Here is a 24695-nt window from a genome sequence, read left to right as displayed (position 1 = left end):
GTTAGAGTAGGTGTGTGTATATATATTAAAAAAAAAAAAAAATGTTAATGTTGTACACTGTATTGTATTTAGGTTTGTTGTGGGGTGAATGTGGTGGTGTAAGGGGGTGGCTGTGAGGTAAGGCAGTGGGACCAGTAGGGTTTTGTTGTGTTTGCGGTGTTGTATAGTGTTTGGTTTAGTATAATGTGTTTATAGTGTATATATTGTATATAATATTGTATATAGGACGGTGTGAATGTAGTTGGGGTTGTATATAGTAGTATGAATGAAGCTGGGCCGGGGATCTTACCTGATTTTATACTATTATTTATATTTATATTTTTTACAGGGGTATTCATGTAGTTATGAGTATTTTGTTTGTCGTCTTTTAGTTTTGCTTTCTTTATTTTTATTGGAATTTTTCTTTCACGTCCCTGATTTGTAGGTCATGAACTTTCTCCATTTTTGTTCCATTTCCGGTTTATTTCTTTGTGATTTTTGTCGTTTGTTGTCGTCTGATTGGAGCTTTGTTCTTATGTTTTGTTCTGTTGTGTTTTATTTGTAATGTATCTTAGTTATTGTCATGTAAAGTATTTTTATTTTATTTAATAAAAGACCTGGAGGATAAGAAACAATGTAACAGCAGAATAGTGACTGCAGCGCTGGAGATGACTGGAGGATAAAACACGATGTAACGGCAGAATAGTGACTGCAGCTCTGGAGGTGACTGGTGGATAAGACATGATGTAACGGCAGAATAGTGACTGCAGCTCTGGAGTTGTCTGGAGGATAAGACACGATGTAACATCAGAATAGTGACTGCAGCTCTGGAGGTGACTGGAGGATAAGACAGAATGTAACAGCAGAATAGTGACTGCAGCTCTGGAGGTGACTGGAGGATAAGACACGATGTAACAGCAGAATAGTGACTGCAGCTCTGGAGGTGACTGGAGAATAAGCTGTATTTCAGGATCAGTACATGACAGGTAAAGCTCAGTATGGGGTTATCTGGACAATCATTACATCACTTGTTTCAGGGTCGACCTTAAGGTGGCAGACTGGGCACTATGGATTATTTGGGCCTATTATCCTGTATGGAGGACTATGTGGGGCCATTATCCTGTATGGAGGACTGTGTGGGGTCATTATCCTGTATGGAGGACTATGTGGGGCCATTATTCTGTATGGAGGACTGTGTGGGGCCTATTATCCTGTATGGAGGACTATGTGGGGCCATTATCCTTTATGGAGGACTGTGTGGGGTCATTATCCTGTATGGAGGACTATGTGGGGCCATTATTCTGTATGGAGGGCCATTATTCTGTATGGAGGACTGTGTGGGGCCATCATTCTGTATGGAGCAATATGTGGGGGCATTATTCTGTATGGAGGGCTTTATGGGGATCACAGTTGGGGCATCTATGTGTTGGGGTCACAATACTTTGGCAGGGGAGTTGGGGGCACAGTAGGGCCATCATACCGTGCTTGTGGATGGTACTGTGGAGGAGTTCACTGTGGGGGTATCATACTGTGTTTGGGAGGCACTTTTGTTGGTATCATACTTTATGGGGGGCAATGAAAGGGCAATCTAGGGGCTTCAATAGGAGGAAAATTACCAAATATTGAGGATTTGTTTTGAGGGGACAGGGCCCCATTAGAAGTTCTGCTATTGGTGCCGTGATTTCTTTGTACGTTCCTGCCCGCGAGGAAATACCGAATGCACCTGTGATGTGGTTTCTCTCTTAAGATTTATTACTTAAAATCTACTTTGTGAGATGACCCTTTTAGGTTTGTTTCCATATTAGATGATAAGGAAAAACTTCCTCATAGGGGGTATCCGGGACTTAAAAAATAAAAAAATGTACCTAAGCACTATTAGGCGGTTAATTACAACTTACCTTCCTGTTGTGTCCGGCACCGTTCTTCCCCAGCACCGAGCCGTCACCTACCGCTCCTGCCGGGTTTCAGCTTCCTCTGCTTCCAGGAGATCTTATTCCCCCACTGATGTTAGTGTTTGGCACTCCTATTTTTGGGCTCCCATCTCCACATGCCCGGTGGTACGTATGATCGCCAGGTATCATCCACGTGTCTTATTAGACAGTCTATGGGCTGGAGGACGTGCTGGTAATATCAAAGCTTGAGTGCAGAATTTGGGACCCTGCTCTTATTTCTTCCCAGGACTACGCTTTGCCTGACACCGGCCCTGGCTGGTTTTCATTTTTACAATGACTTTTCTCTGTGACCAGATTTTCGTTACAGTGTGTCAGCGTCACTTACCCGGATGTTGACCTGCTCGCTCACGGTGGACGTCGTTTTGTTCCGTTTCTTCACCTCCAGTAGCTCCACCAGCGGCCGGATGGTCATTCCCTGAGTGAAGCAGCAGATAACGATGCGAAGTAACAGAGAAGAGAAGTGGAAAATATTCAGACTCACAAAGAAACAATGTATCCGATGTAGAAGAACTGCCCCAGAACCAAGAAGGCAGCGTCTGTCTAGTTACATAGTCATATTTCACATATTCATGCAGGGAAGATTTGTATTCAGCAGCCTGGGAAAGCTAAGTGACCACCACCTCGGATTATAAATGGTGACACACTTTCCAAAATTCCCTCCCTGAGGCTCATCCTACAGGTATTAGCTGAAAAAAGTCAGAAAACCTTCCATTAATCACCCATAACCAGCACATCCATGAGCCACAATCTCTGCAGAATGAAAAAAAAAGTGAATGCTCCTCGGGGGAGGGGCCTGAGTAAATGAGGTGGAGATTCCTCTGTAGGATCCTCCCCCACCTGCTTTACTGTTATTTCATCTGATAGATGGACGTTATGACATCTGCCCAGGACTGACCTGGACAAAGACCGTGAAGAGGATGACGGCGCTGGTGGCCGCAATAAACAGATGCTTTGGTGTCATATCGGGGAGAAGAAAGACCAATGAGAAACAGATGGCCCCACGAAGTCCGCCATAGGCGATAATGAACTGATTCTTCTTGGAGATGACGTTCAGGCAGAACTTGTTCAAAATGCCCGTCAGGACTACAACCCCTATAATAGAACAGTCATCAGGACTACAACTCCTATAAACAGAACAATCATCAGGAGGACTACAACCCCTAAAATAACCCAATCATCAGGACTACAACCCCTATAATAGACACAGTCATCAGGACTACAACTCCCATAATAGGACAGTCATCAGCAGGACTACAACTCACATAATAGAGCAATAATCAGGAGGACTATAACCCCTATAATAGCACAATTAGCAGGACTACAACTCCAATAATAACACAATCATCAGAACTACAACTCCCATAATAGGGCAATCATCAGGACTAAAACCCCTATAATGACACAATCATCAGGACTACAATCCCTATAATGACACAATCATCAGGACTACAATCCCTATAATAGACACAATCATCAGGACTACAACTACCATAATAGGACAATCATCAGGAGGACTACAACTCCAATAATAACACAATCATCAGGACTACAACCCCTATAATTACACAATCGTCATGACTACAACCCCTATAATAACACAATCATCAGGAGGACTACAACTCCCATAATAGCACAATCATCAGGACTACAACTCCCATTATAGGGCAATCATCAGGACTGCAACCCCTAAAATAACACAATCATCAGGACTACATCTCCCATAATAAAACAATCATTAGGACTACATCTCCCATAATAACCCAATCATCAGGACTACAACCCCTATAATTGCACAATCATCAGGACTACAACTCCCATAATAGGGCAATCACCAGGGCTGCAACTCCTATAATAAAAAAATCATCAGGACTACAACTCCCATAATAGGGCAATCATCAGGACTGCAACCCCTAAAATAACACAATCATCAGGACTACATCTCCCATAATAACATAATCATTAGGACTACATCTCCCATAATAGGGCAATCATCAGGACTACAACTCCCATAATAGGGCAATCATCAGGACTACAACTCCCATAATAACAATCATCAGGACTACAACTCCCATAATAACACAATCATTAGGACTACATCTCCCATAATAACACAATCATCAGGACTACAACTCCCATAATAGAGCAATCATCAGGACTACAACTACTATAATTGCACAATCATCAGGACTACAACTCCCATAATAGGGCAATCATCAGGACTACAACCCCTATAATTGCACAATCATCAGGACTACAACTCCCATAATAGGGCAATCACCAGGGCTGCAACTCCTATAATAAAACAATCATCAGGACTACAACTCCCATAACAACACAATCATCAGGACTACAACTCCCATAATAGGGGAATCATCAGGACTACAATACCTAAAATAGCACAATCATCAGGACTACAACTCTCATCATGATATAATCTGGAGCACAGACTGCAGCGTTTGTAACGGTGGACTTTTCTGCTGAGGACATGGAGCCGCTTTCTTGGCTGAAGATCGATATAAATAAAGTAGATCACAATAACGCCATCCTGTGAGGGACTTTTGGAGGCATCACCGCACCCCTGCACTCCTGATCATGCCATGTCTCGGAAGACACTTCATTAAAGTCTCCCCTTGCACAGTTGGAGTCGACCTCATACCTGACGCACGCCAGAACAAGCAGAAGACGATGGTGAGGAGGATGAATGGCCAGTTCCACTGGTGAGAGCTCTCCACAGTGTAGAATCCGAGGAAGAAGAAGATGAGCGTCTCGCTGACGCTGCTCCACATCTTCATGAAGTACTTCACCGTGGTGTACGACTTCTGCGAGATGTTCTCCTCCACGTAGCGCTTCATACTCACCGAGCACGAGATGATCCTGTGGACGAAACCGTGTAAGCAGAATATCAGAGTCCTGTTCTCAGATCCGTGTGCCCAAAGTCATCCCCCGCCACAGCCGCCAGACTTACGCCATAATCCCAGACATATGGAAGATTTCTGCTGTCAGATAAGCCAGATAGCTGTACAGAAAGACAAACAGCGGCTCGATAACGCGGATGTGCTCCGTAAAGCGAGTCGTGAAGGCCGCCAAAAGCCCAAATATCAGGCCAACCAGAGTCCCGCCGATGCCAACCACAAAGATATTGCCAATTCCAATAAAGATGTCACTTGGCAGGATGTCCTTCATGCCATCGAAGGCTTTGAAAAGTTTATACAGGACCTGAAGAAAAATGTAACGAAAAATGTAACGCTCATGTTTATGGATGTGTATAATGGTGCTATACAGTGCCCAGATAATCAGTGCCCACCACACCACTATATATATCCACTTACTGTATACAGTGCCCAGATAATCAGTGCCCACCACACCACTATATACATCCACTTACTGTATACAGTGCCCAGATAATCAGTGTCCACCACACCGCTATATACATCCACTTATTGTATACAGTGCACAGATAATCAGTGCCCACAATACCACTATATATATCCACTTATTGTATACAGTGCCCAGATATTCAGTGCCCACCACACCACTATATACATCCACTTACTGTATACAGTGCCCAGATAATCAGTGTCCACCACATCACTATATACATCTACTTACTGTATGCAGCGCCCAGATAATCAGTGCCCACAACACCACTATATACATCCATTTACTGTATACAGTGCCCAGATAATCAGTGTCACCACACCACTATAAACATCCACTTATTGTATACAGTGCCCAGATAATCAGTGTCCACAATACCGCTATATATCCACTTACTGTATACAGTGCCCAGATAATCAGTGTCCACCACACCACTATAAACATCCACTTATTGAATACAGTGCCCAGATAATCAGTGCCCATCATACTACTATATACATCCACTTACTGTATACAGTGCCCAGATAATCAGTGCCCACCACACCACTATATACATCCACTTATTGTACACAGTGCCAAGATAATCAGTGCCCACCACACCACTATATACATCCACTTATTGTATACAGTGCCAAGATAATCAGTGCCCACCACACCACTATATACATCCACTTATTGTATACAGTGCCAAGATAATCAGTGCCCACCACACCACTATATACATCCACTTATTGTATACAGTGCCCACAACACCACTATATACATCCACTTATTGTATACAGTGCCCACCACACCACTATATGCATCCACTTATTACATACAGTGTCCAGATAATCCGTGCTTACTAGACCTCTATATATATATCCACTTATTGTATATAGTGCCCAGATAATCAGTGCCCACCACACCACTATATACATCCACTTATTGTATACATGTGGGGGTTGCCTGGTTGCTAGGGAATCACCACATGTAATCAAGCTGTCTAGTAGCCGCAAATCATTCAGCTGCCGCAAAGAAAACTAAATCTCCGAGCACTAAAAAATGCTCGGAGACCACCCGAGCGTGCTCTGGAAAACCCGAGCAATGAGTACACTCGCTCATCACTAATTACAAGCAAACAGGTCACAGGTGAGGATGTTACCTTTAGTAGCCATCCAAACCCATTTGTGTCAACTTCTGTGCATGTTATCAGGCCAAAATCACCAGGGTATGTGAACTTTTGATTAGGGTCATTTGGATGTTTTTGGTTGTCATGATTTATAAAGAGAAAACACAGAAGTTTGACAATAAATGGCTTCACCCAACCACTAACCATGAGTGGAGGAAAAGTTTTGGTGTTATCATTCTCAGAAAAAAAGCCAAGAAAGCAAAAATTCTGCCAGGGAATGTAAACTTTTGAGCACAACTGTATACCAGGATGGGGGATATCTATATAGGGATGAGCTCAGGATGGAGGTCATATATACCATCCTGCCCCTGTCTGAACTCACCACAGTCACTGCGTCATTGAGCAGAGATTCTCCGAACACTAAGATATAAAGTTTCTCATTCACATGAATCTCCTCAAAGACCGAGAGAACGGCGACCGGATCCACGGCGGCGATCAGACTCCCGAACCACAGATTCTGCAGCAGAGAGACGTCCGGCAGCCCAAACGCCTTCACCTGGCAGATCCCATAAAGGGACAGTCCGATCCCCAAGACGTTCCAGAGGGTCCCCAGGACGGCGTACCACAGGATGGGGCCCAGGTTCTCCATGAAAGGCCGAATGGGGAGAAAGTAACCGGCGTCCAGGACGATGGGGGGCAGGAGGTAGAGGAAGAAGACGTCGCTGTTCATCACTGGGGCCTGATTACTCACAAAGTAAATGATCCCCCCCATAATGAGGCCCAAAATGATGAGGACGCAGCTCTCTGGGACCACTGTGCGGACCCTGGGAGAGAAATGGAAACCTGCAGAAATAGAAAGAGCACTCAGTTACCATCGGGGCAGCTGAAAGTTTGTTACAATGTATCAGTGCTGTTAGCTGAGGGGTTGTTACAATGTATCAGTGCAGTTAGCTGAGGGGTTGTTCCAATGTATCAGTGCAGTTAGCTGAGGGGTTGTTGTAATGTGTCATTGCAATTAGCTGAGGGGTTGTTACAATGTATCAGCATGGTTGGCTGTGTGCTTGTTACAATGTATCCGTATATTTGGCTGTGGGCTTGTTACAATGTATCAGTATGTTTGGCTGTGGGTTCAGTATGTTTGGCTGTGGGCTTGTTACAATGTATCAGTATGTTTGGCTGTGGGCTCAGTATATTTGGCTGTGGGCTTGTTACAATGTATCAGTATGTTTGGATGTGGGCTTGTTACAATGTATCAGTATGTTTGGCTGTGGGCTTGTTACAATGTATCAGTATATTTGGCTGTGGGCTTGTTACAATGTATCAGTATGTTTGGCTGTGGGCTTGTTATGCTGTATCGGTATGTTTGGCTGTGGGCTTGTTACAATGTATCAGTATGTTTGGCTGTGGGCTTGTTACAATGTATCAGTATGTTTGGCTGTTGGCTTGTTACAATGTATCAGTATTTTTGGCTGTGGGCTTGTTACAATGTATCAGTATGTTTGGCTGTGGGCTCAGTATATTTGGCTGTGGGCTTGTTACAATGTATCAGTATGTTTGGATGTGGGCTTGTTACAATGTATCAGTATGTTTGGCTGCGGGCTTGTTACAATGTATCAGTAATGTTTGGCTGTGGGCTTGTTACAATGTATCAGTATGTTTGGCTGTGGGTTTGTTACAATGTATCAGCATGTTTGGCTGTGGGCTCAGTATATTTGGCTGTGGGCTTGTTACAATGTATCAGTATGTTTGGATGTGGGCTTGTTACAATGTATCAGTATGTTTGGCTGTGGGCTTGCTACAATGTATCAGTATGTTTGGCTGTGGGCTTGTTACAATGTGTCAGTAATGTTTGGTTGTGGGCTTGTTACAATGTATCAGTATGTTTGGCTGTGGGTTTGTTACAATGTATCAGTATGTTTTGCTGTGTGTTTGTTACAATGTATCAGTATTTTTGGCTGTGGGCTTGTTACAATGTATCAGTATGTTTGGCTGTGGGCTCAGTATATTTGGCTGTGGGCTTGTTACAATGTATCAGTATGTTTGGATGTGGGCTTGTTACAATGTATCAGTATGTTTGGCTGTGGGCTTGTTACAATGTATCAGTATGTTTGGCTGTGGGCTTGTTACAATGTATCAGTATGTTTGGCTGTGGGTTTGTTACAATGTATCAGTATTTTTGGCTGTGGGCTTGTTACAATGTATCAGTAATGTTTGGCTGTTGGCTTGTTATGTATCAGTATTGTTTGGCTGTGGGCTTGTTACAATGTATCAGTATGTTTGGCTGTGGGCTTGTTACAATGTATCAGTAATGTTTGGCTGTGGGCTTGTTACAATGTATCAGTAATGTTTGGCTGTGGGCTTGTTACAATGTATCAGCCCAGGTAAATCCAGGACAGGACACATCCTGCTGGTTCCCTCACACAGGCAGGGCCGGACAGACCACTGGGGCGATCTGCGCAGCCGCACAGGAGTCAGTGGTGAGGCGTCACATCCGGCTCCAGAACAGCATCTGTCCCAGACTCATTACCATGTACTGTAAGACTGCAAAGGGCCCATGTACATTTTTGAACAGGGGCCTCTCCTGGCTGTATCCGCCCCTGCACACAGGATTGTTTCCGCCGACACATTATAACAAACCTTCAGCTGTGATAAACTTTAGATCTAAATAATGAACAATCTCATTCACTGAAACAAGCAGAGATTTTTAAAATGATGACAAATTATAACAGACTGGAAAATTCATTGGCAGCAAGCAGAGATCTGTGACATTACAGTCTCGTGTCCCTGCTCGGGGGCCCTTACTAGAGTGGTCACATCAGAAATGTTTAACGCCATCTTGTCCTCCCCCCGGGACGTCTATGGGCATCATCCCTGGTGAAGAGAAGGGCGCTGCCACCTCTTACCAATCTTGGCGAATGAGGCCAGCAAAATGCACAGGGTGATCTCGAAGGGCGTCTTCACGTGGTGATACTCCATGGAGAAGATGTTCACTTGGGAGCCATTCCTGGACACATTGTCCACCTCAGGGGGAGGTGACGTCTGTTCTTTGGAGGATGCTGAGAGTAGTTGAATGCAGAAGATCAGGACAAGAGCCCCCATCATCTTCCTCAGGAGAGACATAGCTGAAGTGTGCTTTCCGTTCTGGTCTGGGATCAGACTGAGAGGGGAGATCCGCGGTGAAACATCCCGTGTGCAATCCCTGGACCGTCTCCAACCTCAGATCTGTAAAATTCCACAAAACGAGTCGTCAATAGAAAACAATTATCTCCCGGGTTAATTACACCATGATGGGTCTCTGCAGCACTTACAGCAACTATGAGAGGAGGGAGGAATGTAAAACCTCCGTGAGTTGCAGACTTAGGGCGGCCAATGTGTCCGCTCTTGTTGCATGCTCCTTTAAAATCTTGGATTCCATGTAGATCCCCCTCTATATGCAGCGCCCCAGAGTCCTGGTCGTTGCAGTACTGTGGATCCGCCACTAAGGGGAGCTATGGTACGTCTGATGGCACTGAAGGAGTTCATCTGACCAGGTATCACAGACACCAATACATTTCACAGCCGGGCCTCCAGGGGGAGCTAAGGGTTCTATTCATTAGGCCACTCCTCACCATTGTGGGTAAACTGGGGGTCAGGCAGGAAGTTAGATGAGAAAGCTGACTGGGTTGGAACCAGGCAACACCTTGTGGCAGAGGGTGTTGTGGGAGAAGATTCGGTAGGGTCCCTGTCAGGGGTGGGATCCTGACAGAGGCCTGGCTACAAGAAGGAATGTAACGGGACCGTGCCTGCTCAGCATAGCGGCGGTGCCCAAGGAAGGATTAGAAGCGAGATAGATTGTGCTGAGTGAGAAACGAGATCAAAGCAAGAAGGAGAATACCAGTAGGAGTCGTGCTGCAAGACCGAGGCAACATCCCACTGAGGCGCACAACCGGCGGCCGGAACGCCGAGGGAGTATTACAATATTCAGCTTCAGGCAATACTCTAAACCAACGGCAGGACAGTCAGTCTAAGGCGGGCTGTCTCACCCAAATCACCTATGCAGTCTTGGGGGGCAACTTGTGGAGAGGGGCGACTCTAGGGTCCCGGAAGAGCTCCGAGCCTACCCGTCATACGGGTGCCGTCCTAACCGCAACATCAGGGAGGGACGGAGGATTAGCAGAACATCATCTAATCGAGTTGTGAGGGAACTTAAGAAACGGACACAACAGTTGTGGGGACTTTCCGTAAGCACAGCAGGGAAGGACCACAACACCTAGCGCTAGAAGGAAGGCACAGATTTCCACCTGCAAAGAGAACTCTGGAGGTGCCATTGGACCGGCCGGACTTGCGCAGCCTGGTTATCCGGATTCCGGACTGAGGACCCAGAGATCTTCAGTAAAGAGGTAAAGAGACTGCAACCTGGTGTCCTCGTTATTTACTACAACCTACACTGCACCGCAACATCACCATTTACACCTATCACTTCATAAGCTGTGCGCCCCTCGGCAGGGTCACGGACCGGGGCCTAGCCACCGTGACAACCCCAGAGCAGAGACTCAGAGGCCCGGTACCGGGTACTCCTCGGCCCTGCGGCAGTGGGGGCGCTACAAATTTTGGTGTCACGAACAGGATCTACTTAAGCCTGAGGAATCAGGTCATGTGTGCCTTGGAACTGTGATTTATTGTGCTTGGACTGTATTTTATTGCAAAGACTGTGCTGTGCCACTTGCCGCCAAAATCCGCTGCCATTACAGCGCTGAGGAGAGCGCAGGAGAAGAAGAGGGGCGTGGAGTAGGCGTGGACAAGCTGGAGAGCGCGAACGACGATGGCCGCCCAGTCTAAATATTTCTGTGTCCTGAGGACGTGTCCGTCAACAGCCGAGGTCCGCCTCCTGATCCTGTTTGGAGGGTGGAGACCATGGAGACGGGGCCGCCCACGAAAGAGACCGCGGGAAGAAGACGCTGGAGAGGAGATAAAGATGGCGACGCCGGGAGCACCGCGTGTGGATGACCTGACTCGGCATGGAGCCGCATCACCGGACACAGCCTCGGAGACGCCATCGTTGCGGGGACTGGCCCTCACGGAACCACCGATGGGTCGACCCAACTGGCAGATGTCCGAGGAGTGTGTGGCCGCAGCCGAAGCCCGACAAATAGCACGCCGCTTGGAGGCTGATGCCCGCGTGCTCGCTCGGCTGGGCCAGCCCACGGAGGTCCGCCTGTCTCCGGTGTCCCCTGCTCCTCCCAACCCGGCCGCGGCTGAAGGTACGCTGCAGGCGCAGGGCCTGGGGATCTTACCGGAGGCAGAACGCCTGCGGTGCCTGATGACAGCATGGCGGAACAGGCCCCAACCTGCAGCCCAGGTAGATCTGACAAGCGTCGCGGAGACCCCACCGTCACACTGGGGTGTCGTGGTGTCCTTCAACTCCCGGAAGGGAAGGGGAGTTATCCAGGAGATCGGGGAGCCACTACAGGTCCGTGTTGACCGGGAAGAAGTAGAGCCCTGCGGGGGAAGGTATGATTCCGACCTGGAGCCTGGCGACGCAGTGACCTATACCCGGTGGAGGAGGGAAACTGGCGAAACTGGCTGGATGGCTCGGGGCGTCCAGCGGTGTGTCGCACTCAAGGCTGCTACTGGGACATCTGAGGACGAGTCCCCTGCAGAGAAGGTGATGGAACCTGTTTCCGTGGAATCTCCAGAAGTCCGGGCTCACCGTGTGCCCCTGGGTCGTGCTCGCCCACAAGCAAGGAGGGCATCCCGGCGAGGGATCCTGTCGCTGCTGGAGCCAGGACCGGCCCTTGCCACACCAAGGCGACCCGTGGGCCGGGTGAGGCCTGGAAGGAGACCACCCCCTACACTACAAGACTGAGTAAGCAGGAATGCTTTAACAAATGTAAATAGTTACTGTTCTACTGTTTTGCTGCTAAACCCGATTAGGGTTAACTCTTAAAGGGATCCCTTTGTTGACCCGGGATCCCTATTGCTTTTTGGTTGTTTTTCCACTTTTTGTTCCTGTTGAAAAGAACTGCCGCAATCATGAACAGTGCATGATACAAACTGCTTGTAAATAGTTGGCACCTTATTAAAGGTGCTCCCTACTGGTTTTACTTAAAGAGAGACTCTTTGTGAAGATACCGCACCGGAGCTTTTGCTGAGTATGGACTGGTAGCTTGAGAAGATGTGCTACCTCATAGAGACTTGGTCCCCTCCTAAAGGGGATGTTCACGTATTGCGCTGATGAACCGTATTGCCTTAAGACAGTTGGGTGGCAATAATGTCTTGTAAAGAGAAAGTAATAATGTTGATGTGAACACGTTAAATGTACCTGACTAGTTAAATGTGAAAAGTGTTTGATAATGTTGATGGAAGAACGAGGACAGGAAGTGAACCCGTAGGGGTTAGTGGTGAGTCCTCTCAGGAGCCAGATAGAGATGGCTCAGTGATTTCAAACTGAAAGTAAATGTTATGTTCTATACTGTGTATAGTAGTTGAAAAGGCAGTAGGCCCGGGCTGAAAGGGGCGGTCCTGTAAGGAAAGGAGAGGCAGTAGGTCTGGAGCCGTTAGGACAGGCGGTCCTGCAGACATCAAGTAGGAGAATGTAGCACAGTTGCTTAAGCCTTATAATGTGTTATAAGAAGGTCTTTAGTGGATTCAGAGTGTACGTCCTTAAAGGCAGCGTTAACTTATTGTTCAAAGATTTGCACTAAGTAGAATACCCGGTTGGGTGAGAAAAGTTATTTATACTAAGTTATTCAAAGTATTTAACCATGTTTGTAACGTTCAAGTGTCCTCACCTCCCATAAAGGGAAGCTCTGTTCAAATATGCTTATTGTTATTGCACTCACAAAATTGTATGTCTTTTTGCTAACCTGTATTGTTTTCTTCCCAGTCCCGGAGTACTGGATTTAACCGGGGGGGAGTGCAGCGCCCCAGAGTCCTGGTCGTTGCAGTACTGTGGCTCCGCCACTAAGGGGAGCTATGGTACGTCTGATGGCACTGAAGGAGTTCATCTGACCAGGTATGAAAGACACCAATACATTTCACAGCCGGGCCTCCAGGGGGAGCTAAGGGTTCTATTCATTAGGCCACTCCTCACCATTGTGGGTAAACTGGGGGTCAGGCAGGAAGTTAGATAAGAAAGCTGACTGGGTTGGAACCAGGCAACACCTTGTGGCAGAGGGTGTTGTGGGAGAAGATTCGGTAGGGTCCCTGTCAGGGGTGGGATCCTGACAGAGGCCTGGCTACAAGAAGGAATATAACGGGACCGTGCCTGCTCAGCATAGCGGCGGTGCCCAAGGAAGGATTAGAAGCGAGATAGATTGTGCTGAGTGAGAAACGAGATCAAAGCAAGAAGGAGAATACCAGTAGGAGTCGTGCTGCAAGACCGAGGCAACATCCTACTGAGGCGCACAACCGGCGGCCGGAACGCCGAGGGAGTATTACAATATTCAGCTTCAGGCAATACTCTAAACCAACGGCAGGACAGTCAGTCTAAGGCGGGCTGTCTCACCCAAATCACCTATGCAGTCTTGGGGGGCAACTTGTGGAGAGGGGCGACTCTAGGGTCCCGGAAGAGCTCCGAGCCTACCCGTCATACGGGTGCCATCCTAACCGCAACATCATGGAGGGACGGAGGATTAGCAGAACATCATCTAATCGAGTTGTGAGGGAACTTAAGAAACGGACACAACAGTTGTGGGGACTTTCCGTAAGCACAGCAGGGAAGGACCACAACACCTAGCGCTAGAAGGAAGGCACAGATTTCCACCTGCAAAGAGAACTCTGGAGGTGCCATTGGACCGGCCGGACTTGCGCAGCCTGGTTATCCGGATTCCGGACTGAGGACCCAGAGATCTTCAGTAAAGAGGTAAAGAGACTGCAACCTGGTGTCCTCGTTATTTACTACAACCTACACTGCACCGCAACATCACCATTTACACCTATCACTTCATAAGCTGTGCGCCCCTCGGCAGGGTCACGGACCGGGGCCTAGCCACCGTGACAACCCCAGAGCAGAGACTCAGAGGCCCGGTACCGGGTACTCCTCGGCCCTGCGGCAGTGGGGGCGCTACATATATGTTCTGCTGCATTAAACGTGGGGACCTGCAGGCCCTGGAGGAGAATGGACTGTCCAGAGGTTCACAACTGGCTGAGCGTAGTGGCGATGAGATCTACGGGGTCACGAAACTGACAGGTAGCATGGAGGAGCCATAGAAGTAGGCGGCCTGGTGCCATGTAGGAGTGTGCTGATTACAGTGTGAGCGGAGCCCACCGAATTTCACCAATAATAGTCCCAAATTCTGGTTGCCTGAGGACTCAAGTTCATAGTCATCATAGCTCCGGGGCAAGCAGGGGATGGGGTTTTCATAAAATGGAGGTTTGGTGGTGTTCATGAGACACGTAGGTTTGGAATGGGACTTCAATGCCTCCCGAAATGTGGGCAGCTATGACCGGCATGAGTCCCTTTGTGACCTGGGACACACAACTTTTATGGGATTGTTTCCATTGGTTTGGGATTGTAGACAGAGGATGAAAGGTTGAAGACACAAAAAAGCACAGTGAGGTCAAAAATACTCTGTTGTAAAAAAATCACAGTAATAAGCAAGTGCTAGTCAGAAGATGTAAAGAAAACAGGGTATTTAGTTGATACGTTTTTTTGCAAAAAAATGTATACTAAGCTGCTCCACCAAATCGCCAAGGTATACCCTTATAGAGCAGTCCTAACTAATGTATGCAATCCCTATCTGATGTATTTAAAACCTGATTATCTGTATAGTACCTGTATAAGCAGGGTTCAGAGAGAAAAAAATATACATGTGGACATGCAGGATGGAACAGCTTAAATGCAAATGACCCACAGAGGAGTGGTGGACTCCCCAGTCTTGTAGAAACAAGAGAACAATTATAGAACCAGAAACACATGGGCTACTTGCACACTGAACAAGTCTGTAGGAACCTGTTCACACCACCAGAAAACTTGAAGACACAAAAAAGCACAGTGAGGTCAAAAATACTCTGTTGTAAAAAAATCACAGTAATAAGCAAGTGCTAGTCAAAAGATGTAAAGAAAACAGGGTATTTAGTTGATACGTTTTTTTGCAAAAAAATGTATACTAAGCTGCTCCACCAAATCCCCAAGGTATACCCTTATAGAGCAGTCCTAACTAATGTATGCAATCCCTATCTGATGTATTTAAAACCTGATTATCTGTATAGTACCTGTATAAGCAGGGTTCAGAGAGAAAAAAATATACATGTGGACATGCAGGATGGAACAGCTTAAATGCAAATGACCCACAGAGGAGTGGTGGACTCCCCAGTCTTGTAGAAACAAGAGAACAATTATAGAACCAGAAACACATGGGCTACTTGCACACTGAACAAGTCTGTAGGAACCTGTTCACACCACCAGAAAACTTGAAGACACAAAAAAGCACAGTGAGGTCAAAAATACTCTGTTGTAAAAAAATCACAGTAATAAGCAAGTGCTAGTCAAAAGATGTAAAGAAAACAGGGTATTTAGTTGATACGTTTTTTTGCAAAAAAATGTATACTAAGCTGCTCCACCAAATCGCCAATGTATACCCTTATAGAGCAGTCCTAACTAATGTATGCAATCCCTATCTGATGTATTTAAAACCTGATTATCTGTATAGTACCTGTATAAGCAGGGTTCAGAGAGAAAAAAATATACATGTGGACATGCAGGATGGAACAGCTTAAATGCAAATGACCCACAGAGGAGTGGTGGACTCCCCAGTCTTGTAGAAACAAGAGAACAATTATAGAACCAGAAACACATGGGCTACTTGCACACTGAACAAGTCTGTAGGAACCTGTTCACACCACCAGAAAACTTGAAGACACAAAAAAGCACAGTGAGGTCAAAAATACTCTGTTGTAAAAAAAATCACAGTAATAAGCAAGTGCTAGTCAAAAGATGTAAAGAAAACAGGGTATTTAGTTGATACGTTTTTTTGCAAAAAAATGTATACTAAGCTGCTCCACCAAATCGCTAAGGTATACCCTTATAGAGCAGTCCTAACTATAGAGCAGTCCTAACTAATGTATGCAATCCCTATCTGATGTATTTAAAACCTGATTATCTGTATAGTACCTGTATAAGCAGGGTTCAGAGAGAAAAAAATATACATGTGGACATGCAGGATGGAACAGCTTAAATGCAAATGACCCACAGAGGAGTGGTGGACTCCCCAGTCTTGTAGAAACAAGAGAACAATTATAGAACCAGAAACACATGGGCTACTTGCACACTGAACAAGTCTGTAGGAACCTGTTCACACCACCAGAAAACTTGAAGACACAAAAAAGCACAGTGAGGTCAAAAATACTCTGTTGTAAAAAAATCACAGTAATAAGCAAGTGCTAGTCAAAAGATGTAAAGAAAACAGGGTATTTAGTTGATACGTTTTTTTGCAAAAAAATGTATACTAAGCTGCTCCACCAAATCGCCAAGGTATACCCTTATAGAGCAGTCCTAACTAATGTATGCAATCCCTATCTGATGTATTTAAAACCTGATTATCTGTATAGTACCTGTATAAGCAGGGTTCAGAGAGAAAAAAATATACATGTGGACATGCAGGATGGAACAGCTTAAATGCAAATGACCCACAGAGGAGTGGTGGACTCCCCAGTCTTGTAGAAACAAGAGAACAATTATAGAACCAGAAACACATGGGCTACTTGCACACTGAACAAGTCTGTAGGAACCTGTTCACACCACCAGAAAACTTGAAGACACAAAAAAGCACAGTGAGGTCAAAAATACTCTGTTGTAAAAAAATCACAGTAATAAGCAAGTGCTAGTCAAAAGATGTAAAGAAAACAGGGTATTTAGTTGATACGTTTTTTTGCAAAAAAATGTATACTAAGCTGCTCCACCAAATCGCCAAGGTATACCCTTATAGAGCAGTCCTAACTAATGTATGCAATCCCTATCTGATGTATTTAAAACCTGATTATCTGTATAGTACCTGTATAAGCAGGGTTCAGAGAGAAAAAAATATACATGTGGACATGCAGGATGGAACAGCTTAAATGCAAATGACCCACAGAGGAGTGGTGGACTCCCCAGTCTTGTAGAAACAAGAGAACAATTATAGAACCAGAAACACACGGGCTACTTGCACACTGAACAAGTCTGTAGGAACCTGTTCACACCACCAGAAAACTTGAAGACACAAAAAAGCACAGTGAGGTCAAAAATACTCTGTTGTAAAAAAATCACAGTAATAAGCAAGTGCTAGTCAAAAGATGTAAAGAAAACAGGGTATTTAGTTGATACGTTTTTTTGCAAAAAAATGTATACTAAGCTGCTCCACCAAATCGCCAAGGTATACCCTTATAGAGCAGTCCTAACTATAGAGCAGTCCTAACTAATGTATGCAATCCCTATCTGATGTATTTAAAACCTGATTATCTGTATAGTACCTGTATAAGCAGGGTTCAGAGAGAAAAAAATATACATGTGGACATGCAGGATGGAACAGCTTAAATGCAAATGACCCACAGAGGAGTGGTGGACTCCCCAGTCTTGTAGAAACAAGAGAACAATTATAGAACCAGAAACACATGGGCTACTTGCACACTGAACAAGTCTGTAGGAACCTGTTCACACCACCAGAAAACTTGAAGACACAAAAAAGCACAGTGAGGTCAAAAATACTCTGTTGTAAAAAAATCACAGTAATAAGCAAGTGCTAGTCAAAAGATGTAAAGAAAACAGGGTATTTAGTTGATACGTTTTTTTGCAAAAAAATGTATACTAAGCTGCTCCACCAAATCGCCAAGGTATACCCTTATAGAGCAGTCCTAACTAATGTATGCAATCCCTATCTGATGTATTTAAAACCTGATTATCTGTATAGTACCTGTATAAGCAGGGTTCAGAGAGAAAAAAATATACATGTGGACATGCAGGATGGAACAGCTTAAATGCAAATGACCCACAGAGGAGTGGTGGACTCCCCAGTCTTGTAGAAACAAGAGAACAATTATAGAACCAGAAACACATGGGCTACTTGCACACTGAACAAGTCTGTAGGAACCTGTTCACACCACCAGAAAACTTGAAGACACAAAAAAGCACAGTGAGGTCAAAAATACTCTGTTGTAAAAAAATCACAGTAATAAGCAAGTGCTAGTCAAAAGATGTAAAGAAAACAGGGTATTTAGTTGATACGTTTTTTTGCAAAAAAATGTATACTAAGCTGCTCCACCAAATCGCCAATGTATACCCTTATAGAGCAGTCCTAACTAATGTATGCAATCCCTATCTGATGTATTTAAAACCTGATTATCTGTATAGTACCTGTATAAGCAGGGTTCAGAGAGAAAAAAATATACATGTGGACATGCAGGATGGAACAGCTTAAATGCAAATGACCCACAGAGGAGTGGTGGACTCCCCAGTCTTGTAGAAACAAGAGAACAATTATAGAACCAGAAACACATGGGCTACTTGCACACTGAACAAGTCTGTAGGAACCTGTTCACACCACCAGAAAACTTGAAGACACAAAAAAGCACAGTGAGGTCAAAAATACTCTGTTGTAAAAAAATCACAGTAATAAGCAAGTGCTAGTCAAAAGATGTAAAGAAAACAGGGTATTTAGTTGATACGTTTTTTTGCAACAAAATGTATACTAAGCTGCTCCACCAAATCGCCAAGGTATACCCTTATAGAGCAGTCCTAACTAATGTATGCAATCCCTATCTGATGTATTTAAAACCTGATTATCTGTATAGTACCTGTATAAGCAGGGTTCAGAGAGAAAAAAATATACATGTGGACATGCAGGATGGAACAGCTTAAATGCAAATGACCCACAGAGGAGTGGTGGACTCCCCAGTCTTGTAGAAACAAGAGAACAATTATAGAACCAGAAACACATGGGCTACTTGCACACTGAACAAGTCTGTAGGAACCTGTTCACACCACCAGAAAACTTGAAGACACAAAAAAGCACAGTGAGGTCAAAAATACTCTGTTGTAAAAAAATCACAGTAATAAGCAAGTGCTAGTCAAAAGATGTAAAGAAAACAGGGTATTTAGTTGATACGTTTTTTTGCAAAAAAATGTATACTAAGCTGCTCCACCAAATCGCCAAGGTATACCCTTATAGAGCAGTCCTAACTAATGTATGCAATCCCTATCTGATGTATTTAAAACCTGATTATCTGTATAGTACCTGTATAAGCAGGGTTCAGAGAGAAAAAAATATACATGTGGACATGCAGGATGGAACAGCTTAAATGCAAATGACCCACAGAGGAGTGGTGGACTCCCCAGTCTTGTAGAAACAAGAGAACAATTATAGAACCAGAAACACATGGGCTACTTGCACACTGAACAAGTCTGTAGGAACCTGTTCACACCACCAGAAAACTTGAAGACACAAAAAAGCACAGTGAGGTCAAAAATACTCTGTTGTAAAAAAAATCACAGTAATAAGCAAGTGCTAGTCAAAAGATGTAAAGAAAACAGGGTATTTAGTTGATACGTTTTTTTGCAAAAAAATGTATACTAAGCTGCTCCACCAAATCGCCAAGGTATACCCTTATAGAGCAGTCCTAACTAATGTATGCAATCCCTATCTGATGTATTTAAAACCTGATTATCTGTATAGTACCTGTATAAGCAGGGTTCAGAGAGAAAAAAATATACATGTGGACATGCAGGATGGAACAGCTTAAATGCAAATGACCCACAGAGGAGTGGTGGACTCCCCAGTCTTGTAGAAACAAGAGAACAATTATAGAACCAGAAACACATGGGCTACTTGCACACTGAACAAGTCTGTAGGAACCTGTTCACACCACCAGAAAACTTGAAGACACAAAAAAGCACAGTGAGGTCAAAAATACTCTGTTGTAAAAAAATCACAGTAATAAGCAAGTGCTAGTCAAAAGATGTAAAGAAAACAGGGTATTTAGTTGATACGTTTTTTTGCAAAAAAATGTATACTAAGCTGCTCCACCAAATCGCCAATGTATACCCTTATAGAGCAGTCCTAACTAATGTATGCAATCCCTATCTGATGTATTTAAAACCTGATTATCTGTATAGTACCTGTATAAGCAGGGTTCAGAGAGAAAAAAATATACATGTGGACATGCAGGATGGAACAGCTTAAATGCAAATGACCCACAGAGGAGTGGTGGACTCCCCAGTCTTGTAGAAACAAGAGAACAATTATAGAACCAGAAACACATGGGCTACTTGCACACTGAACAAGTCTGTAGGAACCTGTTCACACCACCAGAAAACTTGAAGACACAAAAAAGCACAGTGAGGTCAAAAATACTCTGTTGTAAAAAAATCACAGTAATAAGCAAGTGCTAGTCAAAAGATGTAAAGAAAACAGGGTATTTAGTTGATACGTTTTTTTGCAAAAAAATGTATACTAAGCTGCTCCACCAAATCGCCAAGGTATACCCTTATAGAGCAGTCCTAACTAATGTATGCAATCCCTATCTGATGTATTTAAAACCTGATTATCTGTATAGTACCTGTATAAGCAGGGTTCAGAGAGAAAAAAATATACATGTGGACATGCAGGATGGAACAGCTTAAATGCAAATGACCCACAGAGGAGTGGTGGACTCCCCAGTCTTGTAGAAACAAGAGAACAATTATAGAACCAGAAACACATGGGCTACTTGCACACTGAACAAGTCTGTAGGAACCTGTTCACACCACCAGAAAACTTGAAGACACAAAAAAGCACAGTGAGGTCAAAAATACTCTGTTGTAAAAAAATCACAGTAATAAGCAAGTGCTAGTCAAAAGATGTAAAGAAAACAGGGTATTTAGTTGATACGTTTTTTTGCAAAAAAATGTATACTAAGCTGCTCCACCAAATCGCCAAGGTATACCCTTATAGAGCAGTCCTAACTAATGTATGCAATCCCTATCTGATGTATTTAAAACCTGATTATCTGTATAGTACCTGTATAAGCAGGGTTCAGAGAGAAAAAAATATACATGTGGACATGCAGGATGGAACAGCTTAAATGCAAATGACCCACAGAGGAGTGGTGGACTCCCCAGTCTTGTAGAAACAAGAGAACAATTATAGAACCAGAAACACATGGGCTACTTGCACACTGAACAAGTCTGTAGGAACCTGTTCACACCACCAGAAAACTTGAAGACACAAAAAAGCACAGTGAGGTCAAAAATACTCTGTTGTAAAAAAATCACAGTAATAAGCAAGTGCTAGTCAAAAGATGTAAAGAAAACAGGGTATTTAGTTGATACGTTTTTTTGCAAAAAAATGTATACTAAGCTGCTCCACCAAATCGCCAAGGTATACCCTTATAGAGCAGTCCTAACTAATGTATGCAATCCCTATCTGATGTATTTAAAACCTGATTATCTGTATAGTACCTGTATAAGCAGGGTTCAGAGAGAAAAAAATATACATGTGGACATGCAGGATGGAACAGCTTAAATGCAAATGACCCACAGAGGAGTGGTGGACTCCCCAGTCTTGTAGAAACAAGAGAACAATTATAGAACCAGAAACACATGGGCTACTTGCACACTGAACAAGTCTGTAGGAACCTGTTCACACCACCAGAAAACTTGAAGACACAAAAAAGCACAGTGAGGTCAAAAATACTCTGTTGTAAAAAAATCACAGTAATAAGCAAGTGCTAGTCAAAAGATGTAAAGAAAACAGGGTATTTAGTTGATACTTTTTTTGCAAAAAAATGTATACTAAGCTGCTCCACCAAATCGCCAAGGTATACCCTTATAGAGCAGTCCTAACTAATGTATGCAATCCCTATCTGATGTATTTAAAACCTGATTATCTGTATAGTACCTGTATAAGCAGGATTCAGAGAGAAAAAAATATACATGTGGACATGCAGGATGGAACAGCTTAAATGCAAATGACCCACAGAGGAGTGGTGGACTCCCCAGTCTTGTAGAAACAAGAGAACAATTATAGAACCAGAAACACATGGGCTACTTGCACACTGAACAAGTCTGTAGGAACCTGTTCACACCACCAGAAAACTTGAAGACACAAAAAAGCACAGTGAGGTCAAAAATACTCTGTTGTAAAAAAATCACAGTAATAAGCAAGTGCTAGTCAAAAGATGTAAAGAAAACAGGGTATTTAGTTGATACGTTTTTTTGCAAAAAAATGTATACTAAGCTGCTCCACCAAATCGCCAAGGTATACCCTTATAGAGCAGTCCTAACTATAGAGCAGTCCTAACTAATGTATGCAATCCCTATCTGATGTATTTAAAACCTGATTATCTGTATAGTACCTGTATAAGCAGGGTTCAGAGAGAAAAAAATATACATGTGGACATGCAGGATGGAACAGCTTAAATGCAAATGACCCACAGAGGAGTGGTGGACTCCCCAGTCTTGTAGAAACAAGAGAACAATTATAGAACCAGAAACACATGGGCTACTTGCACACTGAACAAGTCTGTAGGAACCTGTTCACACCACCAGAAAACTTGAAGACACAAAAAAGCACAGTGAGGTCAAAAATACTCTGTTGTAAAAAAATCACAGTAATAAGCAAGTGCTAGTCAAAAGATGTAAAGAAAACAGGGTATTTAGTTGATACGTTTTTTTGCAAAAAAATGTATACTAAGCTGCTCCACCAAATCGCCAAGGTATACCCTTATAGAGCAGTCCTAACTAATGTATGCAATCCCTATCTGATGTATTTAAAACCTGATTATCTGTATAGTACCTGTATAAGCAGGGTTCAGAGAGAAAAAAATATACATGTGGACATGCAGGATGGAACAGCTTAAATGCAAATGACCCACAGAGGAGTGGTGGACTCCCCAGTCTTGTAGAAACAAGAGAACAATTATAGAACCAGAAACACATGGGCTACTTGCACACTGAACAAGTCTGTAGGAACCTGTTCACACCACCAGAAAACTTGAAGACACAAAAAAGCACAGTGAGGTCAAAAATACTCTGTTGTAAAAAAAATCACAGTAATAAGCAAGTGCTAGTCAAAAGATGTAAAGAAAACAGGGTATTTAGTTGATACGTTTTTTTGCAAAAAAATGTATACTAAGCTGCTCCACCAAATCGCCAATGTATACCCTTATAGAGCAGTCCTAACTAATGTATGCAATCCCTATCTGATGTATTTAAAACCTGATTATCTGTATAGTACCTGTATAAGCAGGGTTCAGAGAGAAAAAAATATACATGTGGACATGCAGGATGGAACAGCTTAAATGCAAATGACCCACAGAGGAGTGGTGGACTCCCCAGTCTTGTAGAAACAAGAGAACAATTATAGAACCAGAAACACATGGGCTACTTGCACACTGAACAAGTCTGTAGGAACCTGTTCACACCACCAGAAAACTTGAAGACACAAAAAAGCACAGTGAGGTCAAAAATACTCTGTTGTAAAAAAATCACAGTAATAAGCAAGTGCTAGTCAAAAGATGTAAAGAAAACAGGGTATTTAGTTGATACGTTTTTTTGCAAAAAAATGTATACTAAGCTGCTCCACCAAATCGCCAAGGTATACCCTTATAGAGCAGTCCTAACTAATGTATGCAATCCCTATCTGATGTATTTAAAACCTGATTATCTGTATAGTACCTGTATAAGCAGGGTTCAGAGAGAAAAAAATATACATGTGGACATGCAGGATGGAACAGCTTAAATGCAAATGACCCACAGAGGAGTGGTGGACTCCCCAGTCTTGTAGAAACAAGAGAACAATTATAGAACCAGAAACACATGGGCTACTTGCACACTGAACAAGTCTGTAGGAACCTGTTCACACCACCAGAAAACTTGAAGACACAAAAAAGCACAGTGAGGTCAAAAATACTCTGTTGTAAAAAAATCACAGTAATAAGCAAGTGCTAGTCAAAAGATGTAAAGAAAACAGGGTATTTAGTTGATACGTTTTTTTGCAAAAAAATGTATACTAAGCTGCTCCACCAAATCGCCAAGGTATACCCTTATAGAGCAGTCCTAACTAATGTATGCAATCCCTATCTGATGTATTTAAAACCTGATTATCTGTATAGTACCTGTATAAGCAGGGTTCAGAGAGAAAAAAATATACATGTGGACATGCAGGATGGAACAGCTTAAATGCAAATGACCCACAGAGGAGTGGTGGACTCCCCAGTCTTGTAGAAACAAGAGAACAATTATAGAACCAGAAACACATGGGCTACTTGCACACTGAACAAGTCTGTAGGAACCTGTTCACACCACCAGAAAACTTGAAGACACAAAAAAGCACAGTGAGGTC

General features: G+C 43.7%; 1 protein-coding gene across 1 annotated transcript in view; it reads right to left on the bottom strand.

Moving 5' to 3' along the window:
* LOC143809501 (sodium/hydrogen exchanger 2-like) overlaps positions 1-9605 on the bottom strand; it is an 82370-nt gene extending 72765 nt beyond the window's left edge. Inside the window, exons 1-6 of the mRNA XM_077292580.1 lie at positions 9324-9605; positions 6803-7263; positions 4897-5147; positions 4588-4805; positions 2827-3023; positions 2257-2346 (exon numbers count right to left, since the gene is read on the bottom strand). Of these exons, the coding sequence (XP_077148695.1) occupies positions 2257-2346; positions 2827-3023; positions 4588-4805; positions 4897-5147; positions 6803-7263; positions 9324-9540 (1434 nt within the window). The 5' untranslated portion in view covers positions 9541-9605. The remainder of the gene's footprint in view (positions 1-2256; positions 2347-2826; positions 3024-4587; positions 4806-4896; positions 5148-6802; positions 7264-9323) is intronic.
* Positions 9606-24695: the final 15090 nt, after the last annotated feature.

This window comes from Ranitomeya variabilis, chromosome 2 (assembly GCF_051348905.1).
Source record: "Ranitomeya variabilis isolate aRanVar5 chromosome 2, aRanVar5.hap1, whole genome shotgun sequence".
NCBI classification, from domain to species: Eukaryota; Metazoa; Chordata; class Amphibia; order Anura; family Dendrobatidae; genus Ranitomeya; species Ranitomeya variabilis.
The sequence above is the reverse complement of the archived record's forward strand: the minus strand, read 5'-3'. Positions and strand labels throughout refer to the sequence as shown.